A 27,537-nucleotide genomic window follows, 5' to 3' on the forward strand; every position below is an offset into this window, starting at 1 on the left:
ATGCTGAACAACTGGCATTGCTCCAACAAAAATATAGTAATGTATTAATGTCAAATGTTAAATGCAAATGTAACATTAATTTGCCTGCTAAATCAGATTGTAAAGCATTTCAGCACAGAAAAAAATTATTTTGCTGTGAATCCTCCAAACTCACTGGAAGAACAAGCAAACCAACATCAGTGTGCTTCCCCATGCCAACACCCAGTCTGCTACATTGTGCAGGCCATATCGTTCACATGCCCTCAAAACCAATGCACCGTTCTGAACTCTGTCACGGGAGATTACCAGGCTAACAGTGGAAAGCTTCAAGGATATGCTCAAAGCCTTCCTTGAACGAAATGCAACATCCCCATTCATTCCTGGGAATCTCTGGCTGATGGCTCCTCAAAATGGCATCGGAGAATTTAGAATGGTATTGAGAACCTCAAGGTAATGCATCACGGAAGTCTCATGAACAAAGCAGGAGCAAAACAACTCTAAAAACTATGCAGTCCCTCCTGCCCCACTGTGGCAGAGTCTGCAATTCCCATGTTTTATTATCAGTTACCTGGGGTGCAACCAAGTCATCCTTAATTTTAAGGGGCTGCTTAAAGCTGGCCGAGACCGGAGCGGGTGGAGCGGTGGAGGAGCGTTGCCGCTGCCGCTGCTGCTGCTGCTGCTGAGTCGGAGGCTGCTGCGGGTCTGTGGACGGCGGCACCGGGAGCCACGGCTCCCTGGGGGGAGACCGCTTTTCGGGGCTCCTGCAACGGCGACTTCTCTCGCCCGAGTTGCGGGTCGAAGAGCTCCTGGAGCGGGGCCTACATCACTGCCCCGCGCGGCTTGGAATGCGGGACTTTGCGAGCGCACACCGGGGGCTCTAACATCAAGACCCGGTGTGCGACCTCGCACCACCCGGCGTGGCTTCAATGGCCGCGGGACAATCGCCATCGCCAGCCGGGGGCTTTGACTTTGACTCTGACATCGGGGGGGAGAGAGTGCAGTGGAGAGATAAGTTTATTTGGCCTTCCATCACAGCTATGTGATGGATGTTTATGTAAAATGTAATTATGTTGTGTCTGGGGTCTATTTGTGTGTAATGTATGGCTGCAGAAACGGCATTTCATTTGGACCTCCAGGGGTCCAAATGACAATTAAATTGACTCTTGACTCTTGACTCTTAAAGAGAACATTTCAAACTCCCTTATTGGATTTGGCATAAATAACATTCAAAAAAAACGTTTTGATATATTATAGACTTAAATTCTTCCAATGCAATCCCAGTAATAAAAGACATTGAGACGATGACGATGTGATCTATTTACACATATTTGTAGTTCAGTCATTCCCCCTTGTCCCATTTGGCAACACATACAACAACTTGAAAGCACGCACCACCAGATTCAGGAACAGCTCCCTGTTATCAGACTACTGAACGGTCCTTCCATAAGCTAAGGGTGAAGTTCTGCTTTCACAATTTACCTCCTGGTATGTTTTTATCTATCTGCACTTTCTCTGTAGCTATAACACTATACTCTCCACTCTGATATTTTGTTCTTTGCACTACTCATTGTGCGTGTTGGGTTTGATTGCACTCATGATGTATGATTTGACTGGATAGCATGCAAACAAAGTTTTTCGCTGTATCTCGGTCCACACAAGACAATAATAAACTAATGCCGACAATCAGAACAGGGGCACACTTTTGCCTCATTAATCGCACAAAATAGATGATGTAATACCAAGTGTAAGATTTGAGAAAGGAAGGAAAATAATGAAAAATAAGTCAATGTCAGAGTACACCTCCACATTTTCATCAAGTAGATTGGTGTTGAACAGTTCTACACACTGATGTTTGGGACAGGGGTTCATGTGTACCCATCACCCATCATGGTATCAACCATGAAGTCAAATCTCAGCATCAAAACTTGTGAAAGATGATTAAATAAATGTGGACAATTGAAAATTTGCAACAAAACAATCAATACACCTTTTGGATTGTCCAAAAATGCACCCCTGAAATACAACGATCCACGTGCAGTGCCAGACCCTGGTTTTTATTATTATTATTATTATTATTATTATTATTATTATATCCGAATGCCCTCTGACAAGCAAGCTACAATGTTGTAGAAATAATCACATTTGGAGATTGGCAATAAAAGCACTTACTAAAATGGCCACTATACTAAGAACAAATAGAAGAGTGCATCTTTATTTTTTCCCCTAAATTAGAAATCCAATACTTTTCATCAGACTGTCTACAATAAACTTACAACGACGTAATGTTTCAGTGAAAATGCAAACTTTGCAGAAGTGATCAATATAATCAATTAAGCAGGAAATACTGGCCGGAAACACAAATAAAAGCTTCACCTTCTTTGACTCTTTGATATCTAACAGAATACCAAAGCATCCTGCAGAAAATTACCCACCAACAGCTTAATCATTTGCCACCATCTGCCCTATTCACAAAGCAGCAGTTGAGCCAGATCCTTCCATCCCCCAATCTTATGAATTAATTCCAGCCCATCGCCAACAGATTTCTGCTACTATGTCCCCAACATCCAAAGGCACATAATCCCAACCTGATGTGTTCCATTTCCATTGCTTAGTCAGCCTTACCAAACCCAGACCCTGCCTTCTCACCTATCCCCTCTCTGCAACTCAGCTCCATTCCTAGATCATGTCTGCTTGATTTTAGCACAGATGGATCAAATTTGTGTAAGGTCTATTCTATCAGAATTTGGCCACTAGTGGGCTTTGCAAATTATCAGCACCACTCCTCAATCAGGAACATTTTAAGAACCATTTACTGGGATGGATGAAGTTCCAGGCCTTTGAATTTATCTGTGAAACCAAATGTTAAGGCTGTGAAATCAAGACTAGTACAGATTACCACATGAATGGCAGAATTCACTCAAGGGTTTAGTGGACAGGTCTGTTCCTGTTTCTATAAGACTGTTATGCCCAGACTGTCATTTTGAAGTTTGCATATGATTTCATTACAATTGAATTTCTAAACATTTTTTAAACATCCACCATTTGTCCCATTGTGCCATCTTGCATCTTGCTGGAGATGCCAACAGGGGAAAAACTAAATCCTTACTTCTAATTCTGCAAATATTTCACATCATCAAGATTTTGCATCGGTTTACATCTGTTAGATTGCCAAACAAGGGAAGAACTGCTATTGATTCTTCAGATTCTGGCAAGAATAATGAATTTGCTGCACTGTTTAAACATAGTAGCAATGTACAATTGGAGATTTGGAGATTCAGTTTGGCTTCACTTTAGTTATACAAAACCAGCAGGCACTTGTAAAATTAACAATTTGTGGTTCTCTGCTGTCACAATTATTTCAATGGATGGAGACCCATATAGAGTGAGCAAGGGTTCACGAGGCATGCTTCTGGCACCAGCAGTGCTGAAGCAGACTTTTACTTTCTGAAATCTGAAAGTGTAAAACTGCAAGAGAACACTGCTTTAAATCTAATGTAATCTAAGTCGGACGTTATTGCATCCCATCAGTTGCTTCGACAAAATTCAATATGCTCAATGGAGTTGTGGTGAACTGAACAGTGCCCTAGCATATGGAAGAACCATTCAGAAGTTTGATAATGGAGGGAAAGAAGCACCAAGTGTGGTGGTACACGCTTTCAAGCTTCTGTACCACCTGCCGGACCATAGCAGGGAGGAGGAGGAATTATTGAGTTGGGACAAGTCTTTGATTATGTTGGCTGCTTTTCCAAGGCAGTGTGATGTATAGATGGAGTAGTATAATGGTCTGTGGGATGGGCTGGGCTACATCTACAACTCTCTGTAATTTCTTGTAGTCATGGGTAGACACAAACCAAACCTTGATGCCACTCGACAATATGCTTTCTACGGTACATCTGTAGAACAGTCTCCTTAGGAAGCAGAGGTGTGGTGTGCCTTCTTGGCTGTCACATCAATGATGCTGGTCCACGACAGATCATTGGCAATATTAATACCAAGTAACTTGAAGCTCTCAACCATTTGCACATCAGCACCACTGATGCCGATTGAGGCAGTTACTCCACTATGCTGGTCAGAAAGACTGTGGGCATGAACATGCCAGAAGGTTCGGGACTTGCGCATGGTCCTCAGAAATGATTCCGATTGTCAACCAAATCATTCCCACATATAAAAGTGCGCATCACCCTATTTGTATTTCAATCATTAGACATTATCCTTGCCAAAAGTTATCATGTAGTCCATTATAATGAGTATGTACATTTATACCCAGTAAACCATTGTTATTGCAGACCAATGGTGTCCGTTATTGTCGATTGTCCATTATAACAAAGTAAGATATTATCATTGTATGTACTTGAATTAAAGAACTGCAGAAGATGATTAATATACACAAAAGGACACAAAGTGCTGGATTAACCCAGGGCGTCCTGCAGCATCGCTGGAGAACATGGATAGGTGACGTCGGGACCCTTCTTCAGACTGATTCAGTCTGCTGAGTTACTTCAGCACTTTTTGTTGTTTCACTTTAAAACCTGGCACCGGTGGCGTTGGTCTGCACCAGCGAACACTTCTCCACCAGCTGTTGAGGCTCACGTTGTATGCCCCTGGGACAGTGCTTTCTGCAGGCCGCTGCCAACGGCAAGACATGCTCGGTCACCATGGGGCTCCCTTCCCTCTCACATGCTGCCGCTTCCAAGGTAGACTATGTCGGTGACTCTGGGGGAGAAGGAGGAGGAGGCAGCGGTAGAAGTAAGGGGGGGGGGGGGGGGGGGGGGAGGACAGAGTGGCGGGAGGAGGAGACGGTTGAGTGGGAACAGAGAAAGCCACCGCTGACAGCAAGAAGCAGCAGCAGGTGGGGGGGAGGGGGAGTCCCACAGTGACAGAGCATATCCTCTCTGTGGCCCGCAGAAAGCACTGTCCCCAGAGGCACCAATGTGAGCCGCACCAACAGCCGTGTCAACAGACTGTGCTGTGGGTGAAGAAGGGCTTGCTGGTGCACCTTGCGAGCCAGGGGTGGCGTTGAAGGCCGGGGCTCCAAGCAGCCGGAGAGATGGTGCGGGCCGTCCCATGTGTCAGCAGGTCCGTCCGCTATATCCAACGTCTGTAATTAAGGGGTCTGTTGAAATTAGGGTTTATTGTACAATACACATATTTACATATATTGCCATCTCTATATTTGTGATATTTTTATTCTTCTATTGTACTGTGTATTGTGACAAAACCTTATCAACTGTTATATTTTTATTAAAATCACTGATATTCAGTATCTTATTCATTTCGGTTTAATATTTAACCGTGCCTTTGCTGTGTCGGCTCCGAGATTGTGGAATGAATTGCCTCTGCACGTTAAACAGGCCCCTTCTCTAGCTGTTTTTAAGTCACTCCTGAAGACATATCTATTCTCCGTGGCCTTTGTAGACCAGTGAGGTGTTGAATTGTTTATTAACTTTATTTGCTTGGTTTTGCTGCGTGGTTCGTACTCGTGTTTTATGTATTTTAATTTATTGTTTGGATGTTCGTATGTAATTTATGCGCCTCGTGTTAGTTGTATGTTCTGTTGTTCTGCCTGTTTTATGATGTCTTGCTTGTTTTCTTTTTTCTATACAGCACTTTGGTCAGCTTTGGTTGTTTTTTAAGGTGCTTAACAAATAAAGTTATTATTATTATTATTATTATTTACTTGAAGTTCCAAAAGAATGTCTAATTGCTCTATGAGGAAAACTATACAATTCTATCTTGGATTATATTCACCCCATGGGGCAACTGATGTATTCTCTATGCCAGAGGATAGAAAGCACAGTGTACTCTCAGTGTACAACATCTTTCGGAATACATTATACAATTGCACCATTTCACATTGCAATATTACTGGCTGTCATAAATGGTAAGTAGGAACCGTGACTGTTTTGAGCTCACATGAAAGGACACCTTTAAAACATCATGATTAGTAGACCATCCCATATGATAGAATTGCCAAACATTTTTGCAAGATAACTGTGGTGTTCAAAATCACATCTAATCATTAAGAATAAGGAGTTTCTGTACGGAAACTTGCCAACTCCAAGAAACGTGGAGTCAGGAACGTGGCCAAAAGATTACATAAAAGGATCGTACATTGAGTCGATAACCTTGAATTGAAATCACAAAACACATTTTCCATTTAAAAGATAGAAGAAATTATTAATTGTCTCTCCTAAGACACTGGATATTGCAACAACTGACATTAAAAAAAAGAGATTGTAATCAAAGGTGACCTCTAGCTAAGCCAATCCACACAGTTACAACACTGGCATCTGTCCAACAATGTGGAGAATTACCCAGGCATGTCTCATCCACAAAAAGGACAAATCCAATCCAGCTAATTAATGATCAATCAGTCTGCTCTTCATCATCAGGAAAATGACAGAAGATGTCAGTGACAGAACTTTCAATGAGCTGTTGCTCACAGATACTTATCTTGAGTTTCACCAGGACCACTAGTTTCTAGACCTAGTCACAGCATTAGTCCAAACATGGACCTAAGAGATGAATTTGTTTGGAGAGCCAAGAACGACTGCTCTTTATATTGGTTCATTTCACCAAGTGTAGCATCAAGGAGTCTTCTGAAAATAGACCAAATATGTCAAGGGGAAGGTTGGATAGGGGAACTATTGGTTAGAATCATACCTCGCATAAGAGGAAGATGGTTGACGTTGCTGAATGGCAATTGTGCCAGGTCCAGGATATTTAGGGACTCGGTCTGCAGTGGAACACTGCCTGAGCATGTTCGGGCACCAACATTTAGCTGCTTCATCAATGACATTGCTTCCAATGTAAGATCACAATAGTGGTTGTTCACAGTCAAATTAAGCTCATCACCACTTTCACTAGGCATTTGGAGATGGTCAATGAATGCTGACCTTGGCCACGAGAGCTCCATTCCAAAAAATGAACAATAAAGTACAGGTTTAAGATATAAATTCATATATATTTTAAATATCTTCAAATTTGTGATTATCTGAAAAAACACACAAAAGACTATCATGATATGCCTTCCGACTTATTGGATGAAGCAATGAAGACCAAGGCGGAATCAGCTAATTTAATATCGTACCTATATAATATCATTTTAAACATAGAAATACCCACAACAGATGGAATTAGAAAAGATTGGGAACAAGAATTAGCTATAAAAATCTCAAAAGAGACCTGGGATAATCATTTACTACAGGTGCATAAATGTTCGATCAACGTACGACATACGCTCATCCAATTTAAAACATTACATAGATTATATTATTCAAAAACTAAATTAAATAAAATCTTCCCTAATGTTTCACAAATCTGTGATAAATGCCCGTGTCAAGAAGCTACCATAGCGCACTCTTTTGTTTTTTTGTACAAAAATCCAAAAAATTCTGGTATGAAATATTTGATATTTTTTCAAAATTGATCAAAATAAAACTGGTACCAAAACCAGAATGGATTATCTTCGGAATATCGGAAGATAACCTGAATTAAACGTGTTTCAGAGGAATTTATTTAATTACGGGCTAATAATGGGAAAAAAGCTTATACTTAAATTCTGGAAAAATGCGCCGACACCAACAAAAAAAATGTGGATATCAAATATGTTTGAAACATTACATCTGGAAGAGATGAGATTCCTCCTAGCAGGTAAAGCAACCAATTCCAAAAGACGTCAGTCTATGTTTCTGGACCTATTACAAGTATGAGGTGCAATAGTAATTACAAGGAAAAACAATTAAGAGTAATAGTACCAGAGAAAAAAAAAACAGTCATAAGGGTATCAGGACCTGGTAACGGGAGGTAAAATAACAAAAACAGACTTGGTTGGTAGTCCCCTTTCTGCGGAGTTTAATGTTATAATAGAGCGATTGTTTCTATTTTCTCTCTCTTTCTTTTCTAGGGTCTATTTTCTCACTTTACTTCCTTCTCTAACTTCTTTCCTAAGGGGCTTTCTTTTCCCAACACTCTTGCACTGCACGACTCTCTTGCACTTTCTTTACTTTCCTTACTTCTACCTTTTTCTTAAAGCTCAAAAAAAAATGAAGCGGTACAAAAAATGTATTAAGATATATGTGTTGTGTAGGATTGTAATTTACCGTACTTCTAATAAAAATAAAATTAAAAAAAAATAAATTAAAAAAAAAATAAAATAAGATATAAATTCAACATCACCTAATTGAATGGGAAACCAGCAAACCAGTTATAATAATTATTATAACGAATAATAATTATTATCAGAATAATAACCGGTGTAAACAATGGTATGCTGGACCTGTGACTGCTGAACTTAACACTGAATGGATAAACCCATCTCTCTTGAAGACTCTTCAACGGCATGACCTACTCCTTTTGGGAGTAGCAAAGAAAGTTATATTGCATAGAGTGCAAAAGTGAGATCATGATAATCAATTTTAATAAGGCCAGGAAAACAAAGATCAGTAAAAGGAAAAGAACATTAAGAGTAGTGGACCAGAGACAACAATTAGTCATAAGGTGTTACAGCAAAGAAACAGGCCCTATGGATCACCATGCCCATGATGACTGTTGTACCATTCAAGACTAATTCCATTTACCCAGATGAGGTTTAAAGTCTTCTCTGGCATTGTGATTCAAGTGCTTTGCCTGGACGCTTCTTGAGAGCATATAAATATAGATCAGCTGGGTGGTGCAATGACAGGTGGAATTGAAATCCAACAAATGCAAGGTGATGCATCTAGAGAGCAAAGAAGGGTCATACCCGAAGGAGTGTGATAAACAGAGGGACCTTAATGAGGCGTGAGATGTGAGGAGTTGCACCTTAGAAGGTCGAATGTAAGGAGAAAGTATACAGTTAATGGAAAAACCCTTTACAGCATTAAAGGACGAAAGGATCTTGGGTTTAAGTCAAGAGCCCTCTGAACTGGCACCATAAGTAGATATAATGATAAAGAAGACATATGGTGTGCTTGCATTCATTGGTTGGTACATTGAGTATAAGAGTCAGGAAGTCATGTTGCAGATTTATGGAATTTGATGAAGCCACATTTGGAGCATTATGTGCAGTTCTGGTTGCCCCATTACAGTAAGGATGTGGAGGTTTTGGAGAGTGTGCAGAAGTGGTTTACCAGAATGCTCCCTGGATTGGAGGGTGTTACATACCTGCCAACTAGTCCGATTTTATTGTATTTGTTCCAATTATTAAGTTAAAAAAGTGTGAAATATCGGAACAGTACGGTTTTGAAATGAGGGGGAAAATATGGCCAATCAACCGCTGTCTCTAAATTTAATGGGGATGTGCAGGTCATGGGTTTTTACACAGAGAGTGGTGGGTACCTGGAACATGCTGCCTGAGGTAGTGGTGGAGGTAAGATAGGGGCATTTAAGAGGCTTTTAGACAGGCAAATATATATGCAGGTAATGGAGGAATGTGATGCACATGCAGGTAGAGGAGATTCATTTAACCTGGCATCATATTTGGCATGGATATTGTGGGCTGAAGGACCTGTTCTGTTCTATGTATGTTCTGTCTGCCTCCACTACCCCTTAGACAGTGTATTGCAGATTCCAACCACAATCTATATGAAATAAAATACCCCTTTGGTCCACTCTATACCTCCTACATCTCACTGTAAAGCTATGCCTTCCTTTCAATACCTCCACCATGGGTAAAATATTCTCAATATCGTAAACATATTTCTGCATCCTCTCCAGCACAATCACCTCCTCTCTCCAGTGTGATGAGCAGAACTGCACACAATACTCCAGGTGTGGTCTAATTAATGCTCTATGAAGTTGTAAGATTACACCCCCACTCTTATGTATTATGACACAGCTAATGAAGGCAATCATCCCACATGCCTTCTTCACAATCCTATCTACTTGTGTTGCCACTTCTAATGTTTGTGGACTATTATACCAAGGTCCCTCTATTTGTCAACACTCCTTCTGTTCAATTCAATTCAATTCCGTCTGCCATCACTCCGCCCAGCTTTCTAGCTGTACTGTAACTATACCCTCTCTAGCATCTATGACAATAGATTTTCAACTCATTTTCAGATATACCATTAATACCTTTTAGATTGACATAAGAGTTATTAATGCATATCACAAACATGATAGATCCCAGCACTGGTCAAAGAAACATCCCTCCACCACCAGCTTCTGTCCACAATTACAAAGCCAATTGCGGATGCACTTTACCAGCTTGCATGGAAAGAATTGGGAATCAGTGGGGGGGAAATGGAAAATCGGTAGCGAGCAAAACAAGAAACTAATGAGACATTGTCATTATAGAGAAATAACATAGTCCGGGGACAAATAATGGATCACTTGCTTCATTCGAGTCAACTAAGTAAAATAAATATGACATGTTTGATATTTTTCAAACAATGACAAGTATCATCCAGTCTACTTTGGATTTCTGATCAGTTAAGATTTAATTTGCAAAACTGAAATAAAATCCAATAGTATATAAAACTAACAATATTCGCAACCACAAATCATTGATTGCTCAAAACCTAATTACAATTAAGTATTAGATGCATAAATGAGTAAGAATCTTCACTTGTTTATGTGAACTTCCTTTTGCAAAAAAAACAAACATTCTGGAGTAATTAAATATTTGAAACTGTCACCTCAAACATAAGTGAACATACCCAAGAGCTGGTTTTAGTCAGGGTGACAATTATCGCCTACATCCTTCACAAAGATAATGACATGAAATAACATAAAACTTTCACTAAATGAATATAAAAAGAAAAGAAAGCCTACAGGAAAAGCAAAAGTTTGTAATCAAATCCACGCTACAATAAATACATGCATGATTTCACTCCTAATTGTCAGATTCCCACTTAAAGTTAAATTACAGTATACCTGAATTAAGACCTCAAGAGGAGAGTTCAAATCTGAATTACATTCAATAGCCAATATCATGCACATTGTATTTAGTTTCTGATACTATATATATTTCCTCATATTGTTTAGCAAACATTACCCGAACATTATTTCTATAGATATGTTGTTCGTACCTGCCACTTGTTGTCTATACGCTTTGAAAGCAGCTTGCCTGAAGGTAGGTTTTATTCTAACTTTCTTTGCAGCTTCAGGAGGAGGTTCCTCTGGAGCAGTCTGATTTTCTTGACTTTCTGAACATTTTTCTGGAACAGCATCATTTTCTGCCTCTTCTAAGATTTCAGCTATAGGCTCTTCTGCCTTTTCTAAGATTTCAGCTATAGGCTCTTCTGCCTCTTCTAAGATTTCATCTATAGGCTCTTCTGCCTCTTCTAAGATTTCAGCTATAAGCTCTTTTTCTTCATTAAGACTGCCGACATCATAAGAGCCCTCTTCACTGTCTTCAGCTACATCTGGGACAGTAAACCCTTCCAAAGGCTCCGGTGATAATGTCTGTTCATTACTTTCTTTATGAAATGTCTTATTTTCCAGTTTTGCAAGAACTTCCTCCATCACCTCAACATAATCCATTCCATGTTCTCCTGCTTGTTCACTGGACTCATCTTCCTCAGCTCTATAATAGTAAGGCTCATAATAAACATCAGAATCAAGAGTAGTGCTTGATTCGCCTGCTGTAGATTGAGAAAAGGTCCTCAAACGATCCATAAAATTGCCTCTCACCTCTTCTTCACTCAAACTCTGGGTACTTCTAGAGTCCATTTTATTCCAAACAACTTCCAAGGCAGATTTAGCACGTTGAAGTGATGATCCAAATTTCTGAAAACTGAATCCAGTATCTGAGAGATCAATACTCAAGTGACTATGCCAGGATTTAGCAGGTGTCTCTGCTGGGTCATTGTCATTAGGTAGCTCACTCTGACTGTGACATCTTAGTGGAGATCTGTTTTGATACTGATAATAATCAGTAGAATACGAGTCATGATAGGGGTTATATGCATTTTCCCACTGATTTTGAGGTTCCCCATCAAAATCAATACATTCAGAAGTTTCAAATGCTGCCTCATATATTTCCTCCTCGTAGTCTTGGCCAGCAGCCTGGTAATTTTCATCAAAATCTGTTGTGTAGCTCAAGACATTTTGCTCTGATGGGCTATTTACTTCAGAAGCAAAGACATGCTGTGAAGTGCCTAGACCAGAGTCTGTGCCTTGTTCCAGATGCTGCCATTCTTTCCATGGTGAGAGGTCACATTGCAAGGACAACTGAGAATCACTGTAATGGCTTCTCTCACCAGATGCACATATTAACCCATTGCTCATGCCACTATCAGCAGTTTCTGTCTTTTCCGCTTCTGTTTGTCGCATGTAATGTTGGTCTTCATAGTCATATGGTTGATTACTGGTATTAATCCAAGAGGATGCTCCTTCTTCTTTACCTCTTAACCAAATATCCTTTTCTGAAGATGAAACAACCGAGGCACCATCTGCTCTGAGAAAGAACTGATTGTCTGAAAAATCTTCAGAGTATGATACTGACTGACAGAGCTTCGAAAAATCAGACTCTGAGTGACTGAGCTTAGTTGTGCAGCAATCACTCTGCAGCCACGTGGGTGAGAGCTCATTGTAGTAAGGCTCTGTCTGTTTCTGGGCGTCTTCAAGTGGAGGTGAATGAAAATTGTCAGCAGTACATAACTGCGTTGAATTTGAATATGAGCTACAAACAACAGTTCTGTCAACGTTAACAACATTGTGAGATTCTGCACCTAATTTTGAAGAGAGGAGTACTTTCTCAAAAACTGCTTTTGAACTAACTTCAAAACTATGGCTGTGAAGGGCTTCCTCCAGGTCTTTGTCACTGGATGCTGATGATGCCCACTCACTGCCTCTCGGCTCCTCTTCAGCCGTCGTTAACTTCATATTCATACTTTCATAGGTCTGAGATTTTGGTGGAAGTGAAAATTCCTTTCTGTCATTTGGCTCATGAATGATCTCTGTGGAAATTCCAATGCCAGAACCTTTCAATTTATAACATTTTTTGAGAATTAAATCTCTATTCTGTGGATTGTCAAAATACACAAGAATAGGGCGGGGCTTAGCACTGACACAGTCTCGCCTCTGCCCCAGTCTATGGGCAAGTTCAATCTGAACAGTTTGTCGTGCATCCATAAGCCCTAACTTGTCTTCTATAATTGCATAAATTATATTTTCAGTATTCTCGTGCACATCTTCTGGTACATTAATAAATCTTAGGTTTACACAGTTTCCTTGATAGTTAATTTGTCTAATATAGTCATGGATATCTCTGGTTTCTCTTCTGGACTGTACAAATCCAGAGCGTAACTGCTCAATTTCGGTTTGCACCACTTCCACACTTGTGGAAATTTCATCAATGGACTGTTTCAGAGCATTCACATGCCCACGCAGCTCACACAGCTCAGTTTCTATTTGACTTATTCCTTGAAGTTCCTTAAAGATCATTTCCATTACATCGTGAGTCTGACTGATGCAGCCAGTTGAACTGAATGTTGGTTCTAGTCCACTCTTCTGCTGCAAGCGCCCAGTTCTGTCCAAAGATTTGCTCCTGAAACCAAGAGACTTTTTCCAAGTACTCATTTCTGTCTCTGAGGAAATACACTCTTGACTTTTCTTCCATTTGCGAAGTTTACGTAACGCACCTAGTCGTAGTATTGTACGATCCGTATCCGCGCTTCCATCTGACGCAGCAAGGCTACTGACACTTTTCCTATTCCTTCTGACTGGCATAGTGTGAGACTTCTGCTCCTTCACCTTCTGAGAAATACTGACTTCATTCAATGATTCAGAGGCAGCACTACCAACTGACCAGACCACTGGACCCTGTTTATCATTACTGGTAGAATTTAGTTTTCTTTCCAGTCCATTAGCTATGGCCACCCTGTAACTCAATGTGGGAGAAAGCGAATACTCTGCCCTTCCTTGCTCTTCATCCACGGACAAATTACGAGCAGATTGGCATTTTGCTAATCGTTTGACAGTGGTCTTCAAATTTGTGGAAAATTTTTGATTTTGAGCCTGATTTGCTTCCGAGTGCCTTAGTAATTTGTGGTCACTATTACTCTCCCTTTTTCTTGTTGTGTTTGCTTGTTTCCTAGCAAACATTCCTTTGTAAAACTTTGCAATGTAAGCTTGGAGCAGATTCTTCAAAAGGGAAGCAACCATAGGGAGGGGCAACAGGTATTATCGATTCCAGTCAGTTCCGTGGAACTTTGATCAAGCGAATTACACATTTGCATATAACATTTTTGCACGTGGCATGAACAGCATATGTCGTATATCCCAGCAAGTAGATGATATTTATAGGATATAAAATATTTAAGCAGATAACTGCCAGAAATAAGTCATAATGCTTTTGCATCTATAAGTCCTGCGGGATGGGCAATAGCACTGAACCAGCTGGATATCCCATGTCTGCCTCTGTTACAAAAAAAGAAGACATTAGAATTGAACTACATGTGATCAATTGTTTTGTTAAAGTGAGCATCAATATATCATGTCAGCAAACCATCAATGTATTACAAGCCAAATACATAAATATATATATGATTGACAAAATAATTTTTCAAGCTATATCTTGCAATAACAAACTCCAAAAGCTTGCAGAAATAAGTGAAATATAATTTGTACAAAAAAATAATTTTCTCTACGTTAGGAAATCATCTGTGAACAGACTGGTATTTCATTCATTGATCTTCCCCACCTTTGCCACATAAGATCAAATGCACAGGCTGCACTTACTAAAACTATTGCCAACATTGTGGCTCATTGAATGTAAGAATACTGTTGCAGAAATTAGGAATTCATTATGTTAAGTTCTCACATGAAATTCAAAAATAATTATTTACTCCCATTGCTACTTGCAAATTATATCATAACACAAAAGGCGATTCAGCGTTTTTTATTATTTTAGTTGTGTATTTTAACTTAGAATTACATATTTTCAACACATGGGGCATTTCCTCTGATCGCTCCATTACTGTAGTCTTACATAAAATGTTACAACAATATTCTCCTCAAAAATAAAATCAGTAAAATGCTTTAAGTTTCTATGGCGTGGTACCTGTTCAGAGATCACAGGTAGTCAATTGCACAGCAAATCAATGATAGTTTTGTTTGCAGGCAATAGCACGAGGAAATTTAGTAGTCCAAGGTGGTGTGTGCCAAGCCCTTCCCTTAATGCCCAACACCATAACACAAGGCCTTGTCAGGGCTGAACCTGGAGTTTTGCATGAATAACATGCTTGGGGGTTTGGAATTGGGCCTGGCGTGTAGAGAGGTGGAGAGATAAGGTTAGGAGCGAGGTCAGATTAAGCATTGAACACCTGTCCAGGAACTGGGAAACCTTAGAAGAGATAGACAAAGGAGTCAACTGTAGATGGTTTTGCTGTGCAAAATTCAACTGCGTGGGACCAGCTCATGCAGGTCCACTTTAAAGCACATCCAAGCAGGCCTTGCACTTGGAGGTTCTTGGAGGTGTGAATAAAAATAAAATAAAACTGCCAGCCAGTTGCACACTGCACCACACTGGATGCTGCAATGCTTATATGGATTCCTCCAGCATTAGTCAGGCAAGCAAATTACTAAACTGGAAGAAATATTGTGGATTTCATCCAATTCACAGCAAGCCTCCAATATTTAGTTAAGGTTCCTTTTCATTAAAATCAAACCATGCAATGAACAATGATTTGGAGAAACTGTATGTTTCTGCATTTTATGTTTAAGTGAGCGTCAATATTTCATGTCAGCATGAAGAGTATATTTTTCGTACTTCATCATGCAAGATAATTTTCATTTTAATGAGTGATATTGATTGTATATTGATTATATAATGTCAAAGAGTTGAATTTGATTGAAAGTATATTCAAGTTATGGTCAGCCTTAAAAGTGATGATTTATTAACAAAAGTATGTCATTCAGCATCCTGTTTCGAACAATCACAGCAATGTGGGAGTGGGGGGGAAGGGAAATTATAAATATGTTTTGGCTGGTGGAGTTATTGCCATGTATTCAGTCATATGGAAATTCAATGTTTTCCTCTTTCACTCTTGCGAAGTGGCGGCGCCTAACGGTAGCGGCTTGACTGCAGTAAGTCTGTCTTTTTTTAAATTTTTGACTCGTTAGATGTATGTTTTTGGTTCTAATTTTTATTATTTTTTAGCTGTGTATATGTGGGGGGGGGGGGGGGGGGTGGGGTGGGGAAAACCATTTAATCTCTTCCCTGTACGGGGACCCGTTTTTCTCCCTGTCGGGTCTCCAGTGTCATTGGGCCTAACATCCTGGAGCCAGCGGCGGCCTCCAACCAGAACCAACCTGAGGGCTCCAGTCACAGAGCCTGCGGACTCGCCATCGCGGAGCTGGCCGACTTCGGAGCGGGGAGAGCTGTGGTGGCGCGCGGCTGCAACCCGACCGGAGCTTCGGAGGCTCCGGCCACAGGCCCGGTGGACAGGAACATCAGGAGCTCACTGTCCCTGGTGGGAGAGTGCTTTTCAGAGCTCCTGCAACGGCAACTTCTCCAGCCAGAATCGCAGGGTTTAAATGACTCGGAGCGGGGCCTAACAGCACCCAGCGCGGCTTAAACGACCGCGGGACTTACCATCGCCTGCCGGGGGCTTTAACATCGTGAGCCCCAGTCGCCTTGATGCTGCAGTTGGACTGCTGGACCACGGGAGAAGAACAAAGGGAAGAGATAAGACTTTTGTCTTCCATCACAATGACGAGGTGTTGGAGGTTCACTGTGATGGATGTTTGTGTAAATTGTGTTAAGTGCGTGTCTTGGTTTTTTTGTAATGTCATGACTTGTAGGAATTAAATTTCATTCAAACCTTGTCTGAATGACAGTAATGTCCCAGTAAAAAGGCAATTTGATGATCAAGTTCAAGATGATAAAGGTGAACATTTTAAATTGCAAAACTAAACATTCCATAATTTAATTAAGTGTATTTTGTAATTGTCACTTCTCCTATCTCATTTATGTCAACATTTATTTTTAACATGATTGTCTAGTTATTTAACTCCAGTCAGTGACGTAAAAAACAACTCATTTTAACATCAGCATGTTGCTCTCTGCCTCTGAATTTCATTCCACTTAAGTCACTACTGACCAGCGACTCATTTCTAGACACAATCCCCACAAAAAATATAGAAATCCATTTTATTTAATTTTTTCTTTTTTCGATCACTCAATCTGAATTTTGGGGATTTAAATTCTTCCTGAAAGAATATTAGTGGCTGATAAATAACTTTGAGTTACAGGTTTTGGCCAATAAACCCAAACATTAGACTTCCAGATGAGACCATGTTCACCACCGATAACTAAATGACCTCAGTTCTTAATGCTAGACACTACACTGGAAGGGTAAACTGACTGATACTAAAAGTAAAAAAGTGTTCCTAGAATCTCTTACTGTGATAAATTAAGAGAATGGCTTCCCTTAAAATAAAGCATAGCGTGTTCATCTGATAATAGTATTTTATCAGAAATCCTATTAACATTTAGAATTTGGCAAAATGTGGCAATATATTTAACAAAATATTACCACTAGCTTTATAAAACCGTTCAAATTATGTCAAATATTCAATGTAGATATGGTAATGACAATTAATTGTGAATCCTCAGAAAGCCTTGACAGACGAGCTAGTAGTCTCCACCCATTGTTAATTCACAACCAAAAGCTCAATATTCACAACTTTAGCAAATAATTCAGCTCCTCTTCATGAACCATTACAGATAGAACCTGTTCATTGGCGCTTTAATTATAACAGTGAATAATAACACCAGCAACAACTGGAAGACAGATAACAAATAATTTTCCTTCATTGAAAGTGCGAGCTTGAATATGACATTATTTGCAATTGTATTCGGGGGAAATGAGGCTAATAGGCTGATTTTATTGTATAAATGTAGCACTTCAGTAAGCTGTTCAATTGACAATTGAGTGCAGGTACATGAATGTCAGATGCTTATGTTTAGGAAATGTGTCAATTGTTTGATCCTGGTGCAATCGACATGTTGAAAATGGAGATGCAATGAGACCTGGGTGTCATGGTACACCAGTCATTAAAAGTAGGCATGCAGGTGCAGCAGGCAGTGAAGATGGCGAATGATATGTTAGCATTCATAGCAAAAGGATTTGAGTATAGGAGCAGGGAGGTTCTACTGCAGTTGTACAGGGTCTTGGTGAGACCGCACCTGGAGTATTGCGTACAGTTTTGGTCTCCTAATCTGAGGAAAGACATTCTTGCCATAGAGGGAGTACAGAGAAGGTTCACCAGACTGATTCCTGGGATGTCAGGACTTTCATATGAAGAAAGACTGGATAGACTCGGTTTGTACTCGCTAGAATTTAGAAGATTGAGGGGGGATCTTATAGAAACTTACAAAATTCTTAAGGGGTTGGACAGGCTAGATGCAGGAAGATTGTTCCCGATGTTGGGGAAGTCCAGAACAAGGGGTCATAGTTTAAGGATAAGGGGGAAATCTTTTAGGACCGAGATGAGGAAATCTTTTTTCACACAGAGAGTGGTGAATCTCTGGAATTCTCTGCCGCAGAAGGTAGTTGAGGCCAGTTCATTGGCTATATTTAAGAGGGAGTTAGATGTGGCCCTTGTGGCTAAAGGGATCAGGGGGTATGGAGAGAAGGCAGGAACAGGATACTGAGTTGGATGATCCTCCATGATCATATTGAATGGCGATGCAGGCTCGAAGGGCCGAATGGCCTACTCCTGCACCTATTTTCTATGTTTCTATGTTTCTATGATTGCATTTGTTATTGTGATGTTAATATTCAATTGGTCATGTGCCGTTAAATGCTTATATTAAACCCATAAGGAAAACGCCCCTCACTTCTAACTTCCAAAACAATGCTGATTTCTTCAGCGAGAAGCCAGTTATACCTAAATTGGAGAATTCTTTGAAGGCAGTTTATTCTGCTGTATGATCAGCCAATGCTAAAGACTGCATCTTTGCTACAGAATCAGTATCGACAGATTCTTCTACTGCATAGTGCTGCGTCTTACTGATGAGGCAGGCATAGGCTAAAGCCAGGAACATAACTCAAGGTTGGATATCAGGTAATTCCATTAAAGTTGAAACTTTTTTAAAGAACTTTCAACACTGGACAGTTCACATTGTTCTTAATAAAATCAGGAAACAATTGCAAAAGAAAAAAACTGTCTTAATATAAAAATGTCTATATCGTGCACTTTTTAAATAATTGCAGCCTTTCTTAAAAATACCTGTGGAGCCTTGAACAAAAGTCCCAATTCGATTAAACTGCTTTTATGATAAGTAAATTCCATTTTACAATTACTTTAATGCACTATAAAAGCTGCATACAAAAAAAATAACCTCCATTGCAATAACTAAACTGTACCAACTGTGACAGTTTTTGTATATAATGAATTTAAACTACTTTATAAAGTATATTATAGCAAAACTAGTATGTGCTAAGATTTGGCTGATGTTGAAAGCCATAATCCATCATTGAGTTAAACACATAAATGCATATAAATGAAAAACAAACTTCTTCTGTGTTATGAAGCTGTCATTTGATTTACCTGCCTCAATGTAATCTTGTTTAAGGTCCAGCGATAAACGTTTCTGGCACTAAGGAAATTTAAACTTTATAATTACAAAAATGAGTTATAAGCGCTATGCCATTCTGATGAAGGATCCCAGATCTGAAACAATAACTGTTTATCTTTCCAGGATACATCCTAATCTGCCGAGATCTTCCAGCACATTTCGTTTTTATTTCAGATTTCTCGCATCTACAGATTTTTTTATCTTCATGTGCTGATTATAAGATATGGCCCAAGATTCTTACTTTCAATCCCATGCATAGTTTAGTTAAAAACTGATTATTTAGTTTAGTATAGTTTAGTTTAATTATACAGCGCGGAAACAGGCCCTTAGGTGCACTGAGTCCGCACCGACCTGCGATCCCCACACATCAGCACTACCCTACACACACGAGGGACAATCTTACAATTACACCAAGCCAATTAACCTAAACCTGTACGTCTTTGGAATGTGGGAGGAAACCAATCTCGGGGAGAAAACCCATGCAGGTCATGGTGAGAAAGTACAAACTCCGCACAGACAAGAACTCGTAGTCAAGAACGCACCTGCGTCTCTGGCGCTGTGAGGCAGCAGCTCTACTTCTACACCAATGCCCCAATTATTTCATTATTATCAATTTTTTAATTATTATTATCCATTGAAAATGTGCATGTTATTTGTTACCAGCTCTGTACAATTTTAGCAAGTAATGTAATTTATAAAAACAAATCCTACTTTAATCATCAACCATATTATTGCCTTTATCAAATTACAGCTGGAAAAACTGTCTCTTCTGAGGCACATTAGCATGGCAGGATGTCATAGCATAAGTAAAGCAACAGGCTAACACAATATATGAAAAAAATAATTTCAATGGAGATGCTGTAAATTAAAAACAAAAATGTAAAATGCAGGAAACACTCAGCAGGTCAGGCCGTATCTGTGGGAGGAGAAACACAGTCAAAGTTTCAGGTCGGAGACTGTGTCAGAACTGGAGACTAAAGAATCAATTTGGGCTACAGGATGAGAGAGTGGGCAATGTCTCTGGAATGGCAAAACTGTTGTGTACATGGGGATCTACTGTAAATAATTATGCTTTTAGAGACATCCACCTCGTTCACCCTTGCTGCAGCTAAGCGAGTTTTTTTGTCACCTTCCCAAGTCAGGACCTCTGATCTGAAGAATTGGCTTTTCTTCTCTTCCCACAGATTCAGCTGGACCTGCTGTATTTCCAAAATTTTCTGTTTTTGTTTTAGGTACACGCAGTAGACCAGTGCAATTCACAGCATCAATGCTAGGATCTCAAGGTCCACTGAAATTCAAGTGTTCCAATGTATTAATTTATATCGTGTCTTTTCTCAGTTCTCTCTTATTCATATGGGATATACTAAATGCCATTAAAAGGGTTGAATAAGAGCCATTTTGCCATGCTTCCTTCATATGTGGCCATTATCCCAATGGAAGCAATAAAGGAGTAGGTGACATTTCAAGTATGAAGGACGGTCTGGACCCGAAACGTCACCTATTCCATTTATCTAGAGATGCTGCCTGACCCACTGAGTTACTCCACCTTTCTGTGTCTGACAGTAGCATGTGTCTGCCTGAAAACTTCTTTACTGAGTTGACAATGCCTCTTTAAACAATGGAACGTCTCTGAAGTGAGGGAAGCCTCTGAGATCAGCAGATAAAAGTGCCTGTGAAATGATGTAATGTGATAGATTTAGCATTTTGTTAAAAGTTAGATTATCTTACTATTTCACATGCAATCAACATTTAACAGTCTAAATGTAAACTCTGGTTTTAGTTCCTAAACTCCATAGCAGGATATTTAAATATGAAGTGCATATATTATTTAGCCTAAAGATTTGAGGTTGTCACAAGGGTTATGATTCAATTTCCTCTGTGAAGCTTACACTGCATTGGTTAAACCTCATTTAATGAACTGCTTGAGAATGACAGAGTTAATGATAATTAAAATTATTTCAGATATAAAACCAAGAAGCCTTCAGAACCAATTTGAAAGAACAGGTAGTAACTGTGAAAACAATTGCTGGCTATCTTGATAGCACTACTGAAAGAAAAAACATGTATATATTTTATACAGGTTGTGTGGCAATTTTGCAAGCTGTTCATGCTGAAAGATTAATCAGGATACGGGGATGTACAAAACAGATGGAGTAAAACATTTGTATTCCTATTTGTGAAATGACTTAAAATTGCTGTATTACACAGCAAAAATGTAACAACATGGTTGCACTAAAGAAATAATAGATTCTTCAGCTACGCATTGAACTACATTCTTAAACCCCAGGCAGTGAAACTGTAATATACATGGAATTTACAGACTGAGGTATCAAATTGGATTTACTTACATTATTAATCCATGATTTCTGCATAACAGTTGATTTAAGCGGAACAAAAAGACAAAACAATAGCTATAATAGAATTAACTTGAGTGTCAGGGAAATTAATTAAAGCATTTAAGATGAATTATAAAAAATAAATACAAAATTAAATATCTTACACATTTCAGAGACATAATAAATTGGCAAGAACATACCTGTATTTTTCCAGATTTGCAATTAAAGAAACTACCCATCAAACAAAGGGACACATGAGAATTTTCCTTCAGTGCAGAAACACAGAGCAAAAACCACACATTTGATCTCCCATGCTTAATCAAAAGGGGAAATGCTACAGGAGACAGCACAGCCGATCCACAGTGCTTCAACTCAAGTGCAATCAGGCAGACTGGTGCCCTGCACTGTTATCTGTTTCTCTAAATTCCAGTGGTTTCCCTAAGCAGCATTCTTAACTGCATTCTTTACAACTTGCTACATAGATACTGTTCCAAAGCATCACCTGAAGTACAATCCTTTTCTCTTCCTTTCATGCTGCTTTGATGAAGCATTAGCATGGGATTAAGTCAGTGCCCCTGATAACTATTGAATTGGTACAGCTTTCAACAATCACTACGGACTGACAATCCTATCATCGCGTGCATCAGCTTTAACTTCACATAGCAGCCTGCTTTGTGCCACTGCTTTGCACTCTTCTGCCCACATTCTGAATTGTACGGCCAGCAGTCTTTCTCTCCTATAGTAACGTGTCTTCCTGCTTAGAGATGGTGTGAAATGAGCTCACCACAGAAGAAAAAACAAACCCCGCACACAGATTTTACACATGCAATGCTGTAGGAGACCCACAGCCGACAGCAGATGCATTGCTAGCTGCAATACTGATAACAGTGTGAAGCTCTCCTCAGGCTCGGTAAGGAAATCTGTTTGTCAGGGTTGTGCTGTACCTGACCTTTCATTTATCAGCTCAACGTGACCTATTGTGACAACTACATAACCATTTTCCATAATGGGCTAATGTTTATGATAATTATCATTTAGTTTAGGGATTGGATGAATGTTTGAATAATTTAATTTTTTTTTTACTTTAATATCAGAACACTTAAATTGAAAACTACTCTATTCCCAGTGTATCTGTATTAATTAATCACCAAAGACAAACATTTAAAGTTATCAATTGACAGTAGATTATAGTTTCATTTTTTCCCCAATGATATTAGCCATTCAACAAGAATTAATGAAAATGTACAATGAAATAGCCATTTACGCATAATCATTTGAACATAACTATATAATAATTAGGTTCACAAGATTAGTGGGTTTTTTAAATGAGTATCCAATGCATTATTTCTTTGAGAAATGTATACTTCCATAAAGTTTCAACATGGAATGTGGCCAAAGAATCATCAAGAATTTTGCTTCGCAAATATCAGTAAAATCCATCTTCTAACAATGGAAGTTTTACCATGTATACTTTTAATATGATGTGACAAGAAAACAAGCAATTTTAAGCAAAACTGGTGATGACAAAAACTTCTTAATTACAAACCTAATTTCCAGATTTAACTCTTTGGGTCATGATATAACCTCAGCAATTTAAAATATGCCATTTTGAAAAAATGTCAGTCATAAGAGCATTCACCTCAATGTCAACTGTCCCATTACTTCTTGAGGAATGGAATATTCTATGATCTACAGTAGTTTTTTTTTGTGGCTGTATTGAGAATCACATACTGTCCATATCAGAAAGTTGTTAATCAATAAAGAAATTTGAAGTACACTTGCTTTATTAAATTTTTGACATCAGATACACCTGGGGAACATCATTTCAAAAATTGCTTCCTTTGAATTGATTCTATAAATCAAAAACAACTATAATTTATCCATTCTAAACAAGTAATTCTATGTTTGAAAAATACCGTTGGGACCCAGAAGACCCTGCAGAGGATTCTTTTCATATACCCCACCTTCCTTTTTGTCAACCAGCCACATAAAGAAAGCCCTCACTACATTTAGAAATCTCCAAATGAGAAATCACAGCCTGCATGCATGGAATTCCCATTCTACTATAGCATCAGTGGCAATATTCTCATATCCGAATCAGAAGGTTGCTGGTTAAAGCTTCTTCTGAGCTGCAGAAACTGGGTTGAAATCGTCAAAGGAGAATCAGTCTTTTGATACCAAATTAAACCAAGGCTTTTTTCAAAGAACAAGCGACTTACCTTGACCAACAATCAACGGTCAACAAAAAGATTATTTATCTTATTGCAATCTGTGGAATCTGGCCATGCTCAAATGCAATTAATTTTGCATATATTTCAGCATTGGAAACATTTCAAGAGTACAACATTGAGTGTAAAGTGTGTTGTGTTTTATGGGATGTGAAGAATTACAATTTCGTATTTATCCCATTCCAGGGAGATTGGGTGCAGGCTCAGGTTTAGTGTTGGATTAGCCAATACTATCCATTCCCCTGTGTCCTTGGTACTGCTTAGGCTACACCTCTTGCACAAACACAAGAAATATAAGTGTTGGCCATGCAGACCATTGAACCTGTTTCACCATTCCAGAATTTGAGCTGATTGCTTACCTCAAATTCACTTTTCCATCTGTTCTTATGTCCATTGACTTCCATTATGCCCATTGATATGAATCTTCAGTTGCCTTGAAGTTGTTTGCTCCAAGACAAGTATGGCTCTCTTAAAATGTTCTGGATTGCAATAGAAAGAACTATAGCTGCTAGTTACAAGTTAATACATCAGATTCCATGGACTTCAACCAAAATAATGAAGACACATCCCGCTGAGGTACCAAATTAGCAGGTATATTGTAATGCTATATTACTTCTATTACTAAGTACGTTAAACTGAGCTTCTAATTGACTACAGTCAGCTCTCCCATAAGAGTCATTACCTGGTCATGCTTCCTGCACGTGTACTTAAACATTTATTTTACTCACATGGACACGTTAATAGACTATTAGATGATATTTATCAAACTAAAACAACATAACATCTGTTTAGGTGTAACTTGACGTCTGCTCTCAGAATAAATCTCATCAATTACTGAAGGTGAAAAATAAGCACTTTGTCTAAATAATCACAGCCCAAATCCAAGAGGTAATGCCAACTCTAACATAAGCTTCTCTGTGGACTACAAAATATCTGGCTTTTGCATGTTCTGGATTTTGAATGTTATACAATGAGTACATAGTAATTGAGTAACAAAATCGCACACCGTCATTTCTAGGACAACCATAAAAAGAAAAAAAAGCTATTTAGTTGGATTTACCAAGAAGACTGCAGACTGGTTCCAGCTTCTCTTCATAATGGTTTTATTGCTTATCAAGGTGAGGAGCACAATCAGTCAAACACTGATAAAGATGAAGAAAATTAGAACTGCTCAAAACAATACCAGCAACAATCTCAGTGCGGAATTGTTCTGTTTCCTCATTTTGGTACCTCGGCTTTTTATGCCTGCCTGAAATGAGCAACTACCTCAGTGACAAATATTTTCTTGCATATTTTTATTCATTGCACACTGTGTACTGTTTATAATCTTTTCCTACATTTCTCTGTTATGTTATTTTTCCCTTTGTCACGTGTTAATAAATATCTATTTTTCATTTTATTTCAATTATTGACCCTTCAATACTATAAATATCAACACAGATTTTTGCACTTTCGCATGGACTGCAATGGTGAAAATAGATGATTCACCAACACCTTGTCTGAGGCATTTAGGGATGAGTGACAATTGTAAACCTTTCCAGTGACACCAAATCCCACATGAAAATAGGTGTATAGTGATCCATGTTTTCAAACTAATTTAAATAAAAGGAATTTGGAACCATTTTAACCTATTTGGAGCTTGGGTTATTAAGACCTTACTCTAAATGACTAACCTAAAATATAATGGATCAAAGGCCTTGATTTCACTGGCATGTGTTCAAGTGAACATACACCTGTATTCTAGTGTATTGAACACGACCAAAAAGCATCTCTTAAGTGAAAACAATACAACACGAATTAATGTTTACCAGCCAAATTCCAAATGTAGATCACATTATGATCATGCTAAATTACAGGTTAATGACGCAAAAGTCTCACCTGACTGCTGTACATATATTTGGGAATGCTGGCAGTTGGTCACAAAGCCACCACAACAGACACAAGCTGAGTAAAGCTCCTCCTGTGCATCATTAATGTTCTGATGAAGGAATTTGAGTAAAACGAAGAATTTGATCCGAACAGCGCATGTAGCAAAGGTTTGGATTTAGTATAAAACTACATGGGAATACTACCGAGAACCATACAGTACAGGAACAGGCCCTTCAGACTAACTCCTTCATGCCGACCAAGATGCAAATTTACACTACCCCATCTGCCTGTTCTTGAACCATATCCCTCTAAACCATTCATATCCATATACCGATGACTTTTAAATATTGTTATTGTAAATTCCTTCAACTATTTCTCTGGCAGCACAGTCCATATACATACTACCCCCTGTGGGGAAAATGTTCCCCTTCAGGTTCCTATTAAATCTTTCCTCTATCACCTTAAACATATGTCCTCTAGTTCTTGACTCCCTAGATCAGAGAAAATTGTGTGTTTACCCTATATATGCCCATCATGATTTTATACACCTCTGTAAGCACACCCTTCCGTCTCCTATGTCTCAAAAATAAAGACTCACACATATTTTTCCCATGTCCCATGCCCCCAGTCACCCTTCTCCTTCCCTCTTTCTCCAAATGAACCATCCCCAAATCCACATTTCACTTTTATCCATCTTCTTTCCTCTACCCTCCATCCCCTTCCACTCATATCTTCCCTCTGGCTTAACATTTCACTCCTCCTCTTCGTTCCTAATCTGACATCCTTCTGTATTATTTTCATCTCTAACCTTTGTCACTTATGCCCATCTGCCTATCAAGCCATTTCCATAACTGAGATTATTTTATTGCTCATTTCTAATTGCCCTTGAGAGGGTGCTGGGTAGAAACCTCCCTGAATCTCCCTTTTTTTAAGGCAAAAATGGTGCCACAATGCTGTTGAACAGATGATTCCAGTAAATGGATCTATTCAAATAGCAATTTACTTGTAAATCAGGATACATTAGCCTTTTCTTCCCATGAACATCATGATGTGGGAGGTTTGCGTAGCATAGTTGCAAAAGGGTTGGTAAGTTTCTGCAGTACATTTTGAAGATGGTTCTCACCCTAGACAGGCTGTATCTCTGGATGAAAATAGAAATACAAGAGACTGCGGGTGCCGAGATATGAAGCAAAAAACATGCAGCTGTAAAAACACAGCAGGTCAGGCAGGATAGTGAAGGCAAACGGGCAGCCAATGCTTCAGGTCAAAACCATGCCTCAGGACTGAGAGTGTAAAGAGGAGATAGCCAGTAGGCGGAGCAGCGAGAGAGGTGGAGGCAAAAGAGCAGCACCTCTGGATGGTTTGATGATGAAAATAACCAGTTAGGAGAGTTTCACCAATTCTATGTTTCATGCCCAGGCAGGTAGAAGCATGTGTAAAGTAATCCATAATCGTTTGCCCTTTCCTCCCTTGCTGTTTTTTCAGTACCAAATAAGAAACAGTGCACATAGAATTCCTCACTGCATCTGATCTTCAAAATCAAAGGGCATTCCACATTATCCTGAAACACATTCTTTACAAGCACTTCACTTCTGACAGAAGAATTCAAGGA

The 27,537-nt window shown here is 39.1% G+C and overlaps 1 protein-coding gene across 1 annotated transcript in view; it reads right to left on the reverse strand.

Moving 5' to 3' along the window:
- LOC129712661 (protein unc-13 homolog C-like) overlaps positions 1-27,297 on the reverse strand; it is a 221,118-nt gene extending 193,821 nt beyond the window's left edge. The window contains exons 1-2 of the mRNA XM_055661267.1: positions 22,029-27,297; positions 10,992-14,325 (exon numbers count right to left, since the gene is read on the reverse strand). Coding sequence (XP_055517242.1) covers positions 10,992-14,070 — 3,079 coding nt within the window. The 5' untranslated portion in view covers positions 14,071-14,325; positions 22,029-27,297. The remainder of the gene's footprint in view (positions 1-10,991; positions 14,326-22,028) is intronic.
- Positions 27,298-27,537: the final 240 nt, after the last annotated feature.

This window comes from Leucoraja erinacea, chromosome 33 (assembly GCF_028641065.1).
Source record: "Leucoraja erinacea ecotype New England chromosome 33, Leri_hhj_1, whole genome shotgun sequence".
NCBI classification, from domain to species: Eukaryota; Metazoa; Chordata; class Chondrichthyes; order Rajiformes; family Rajidae; genus Leucoraja; species Leucoraja erinaceus.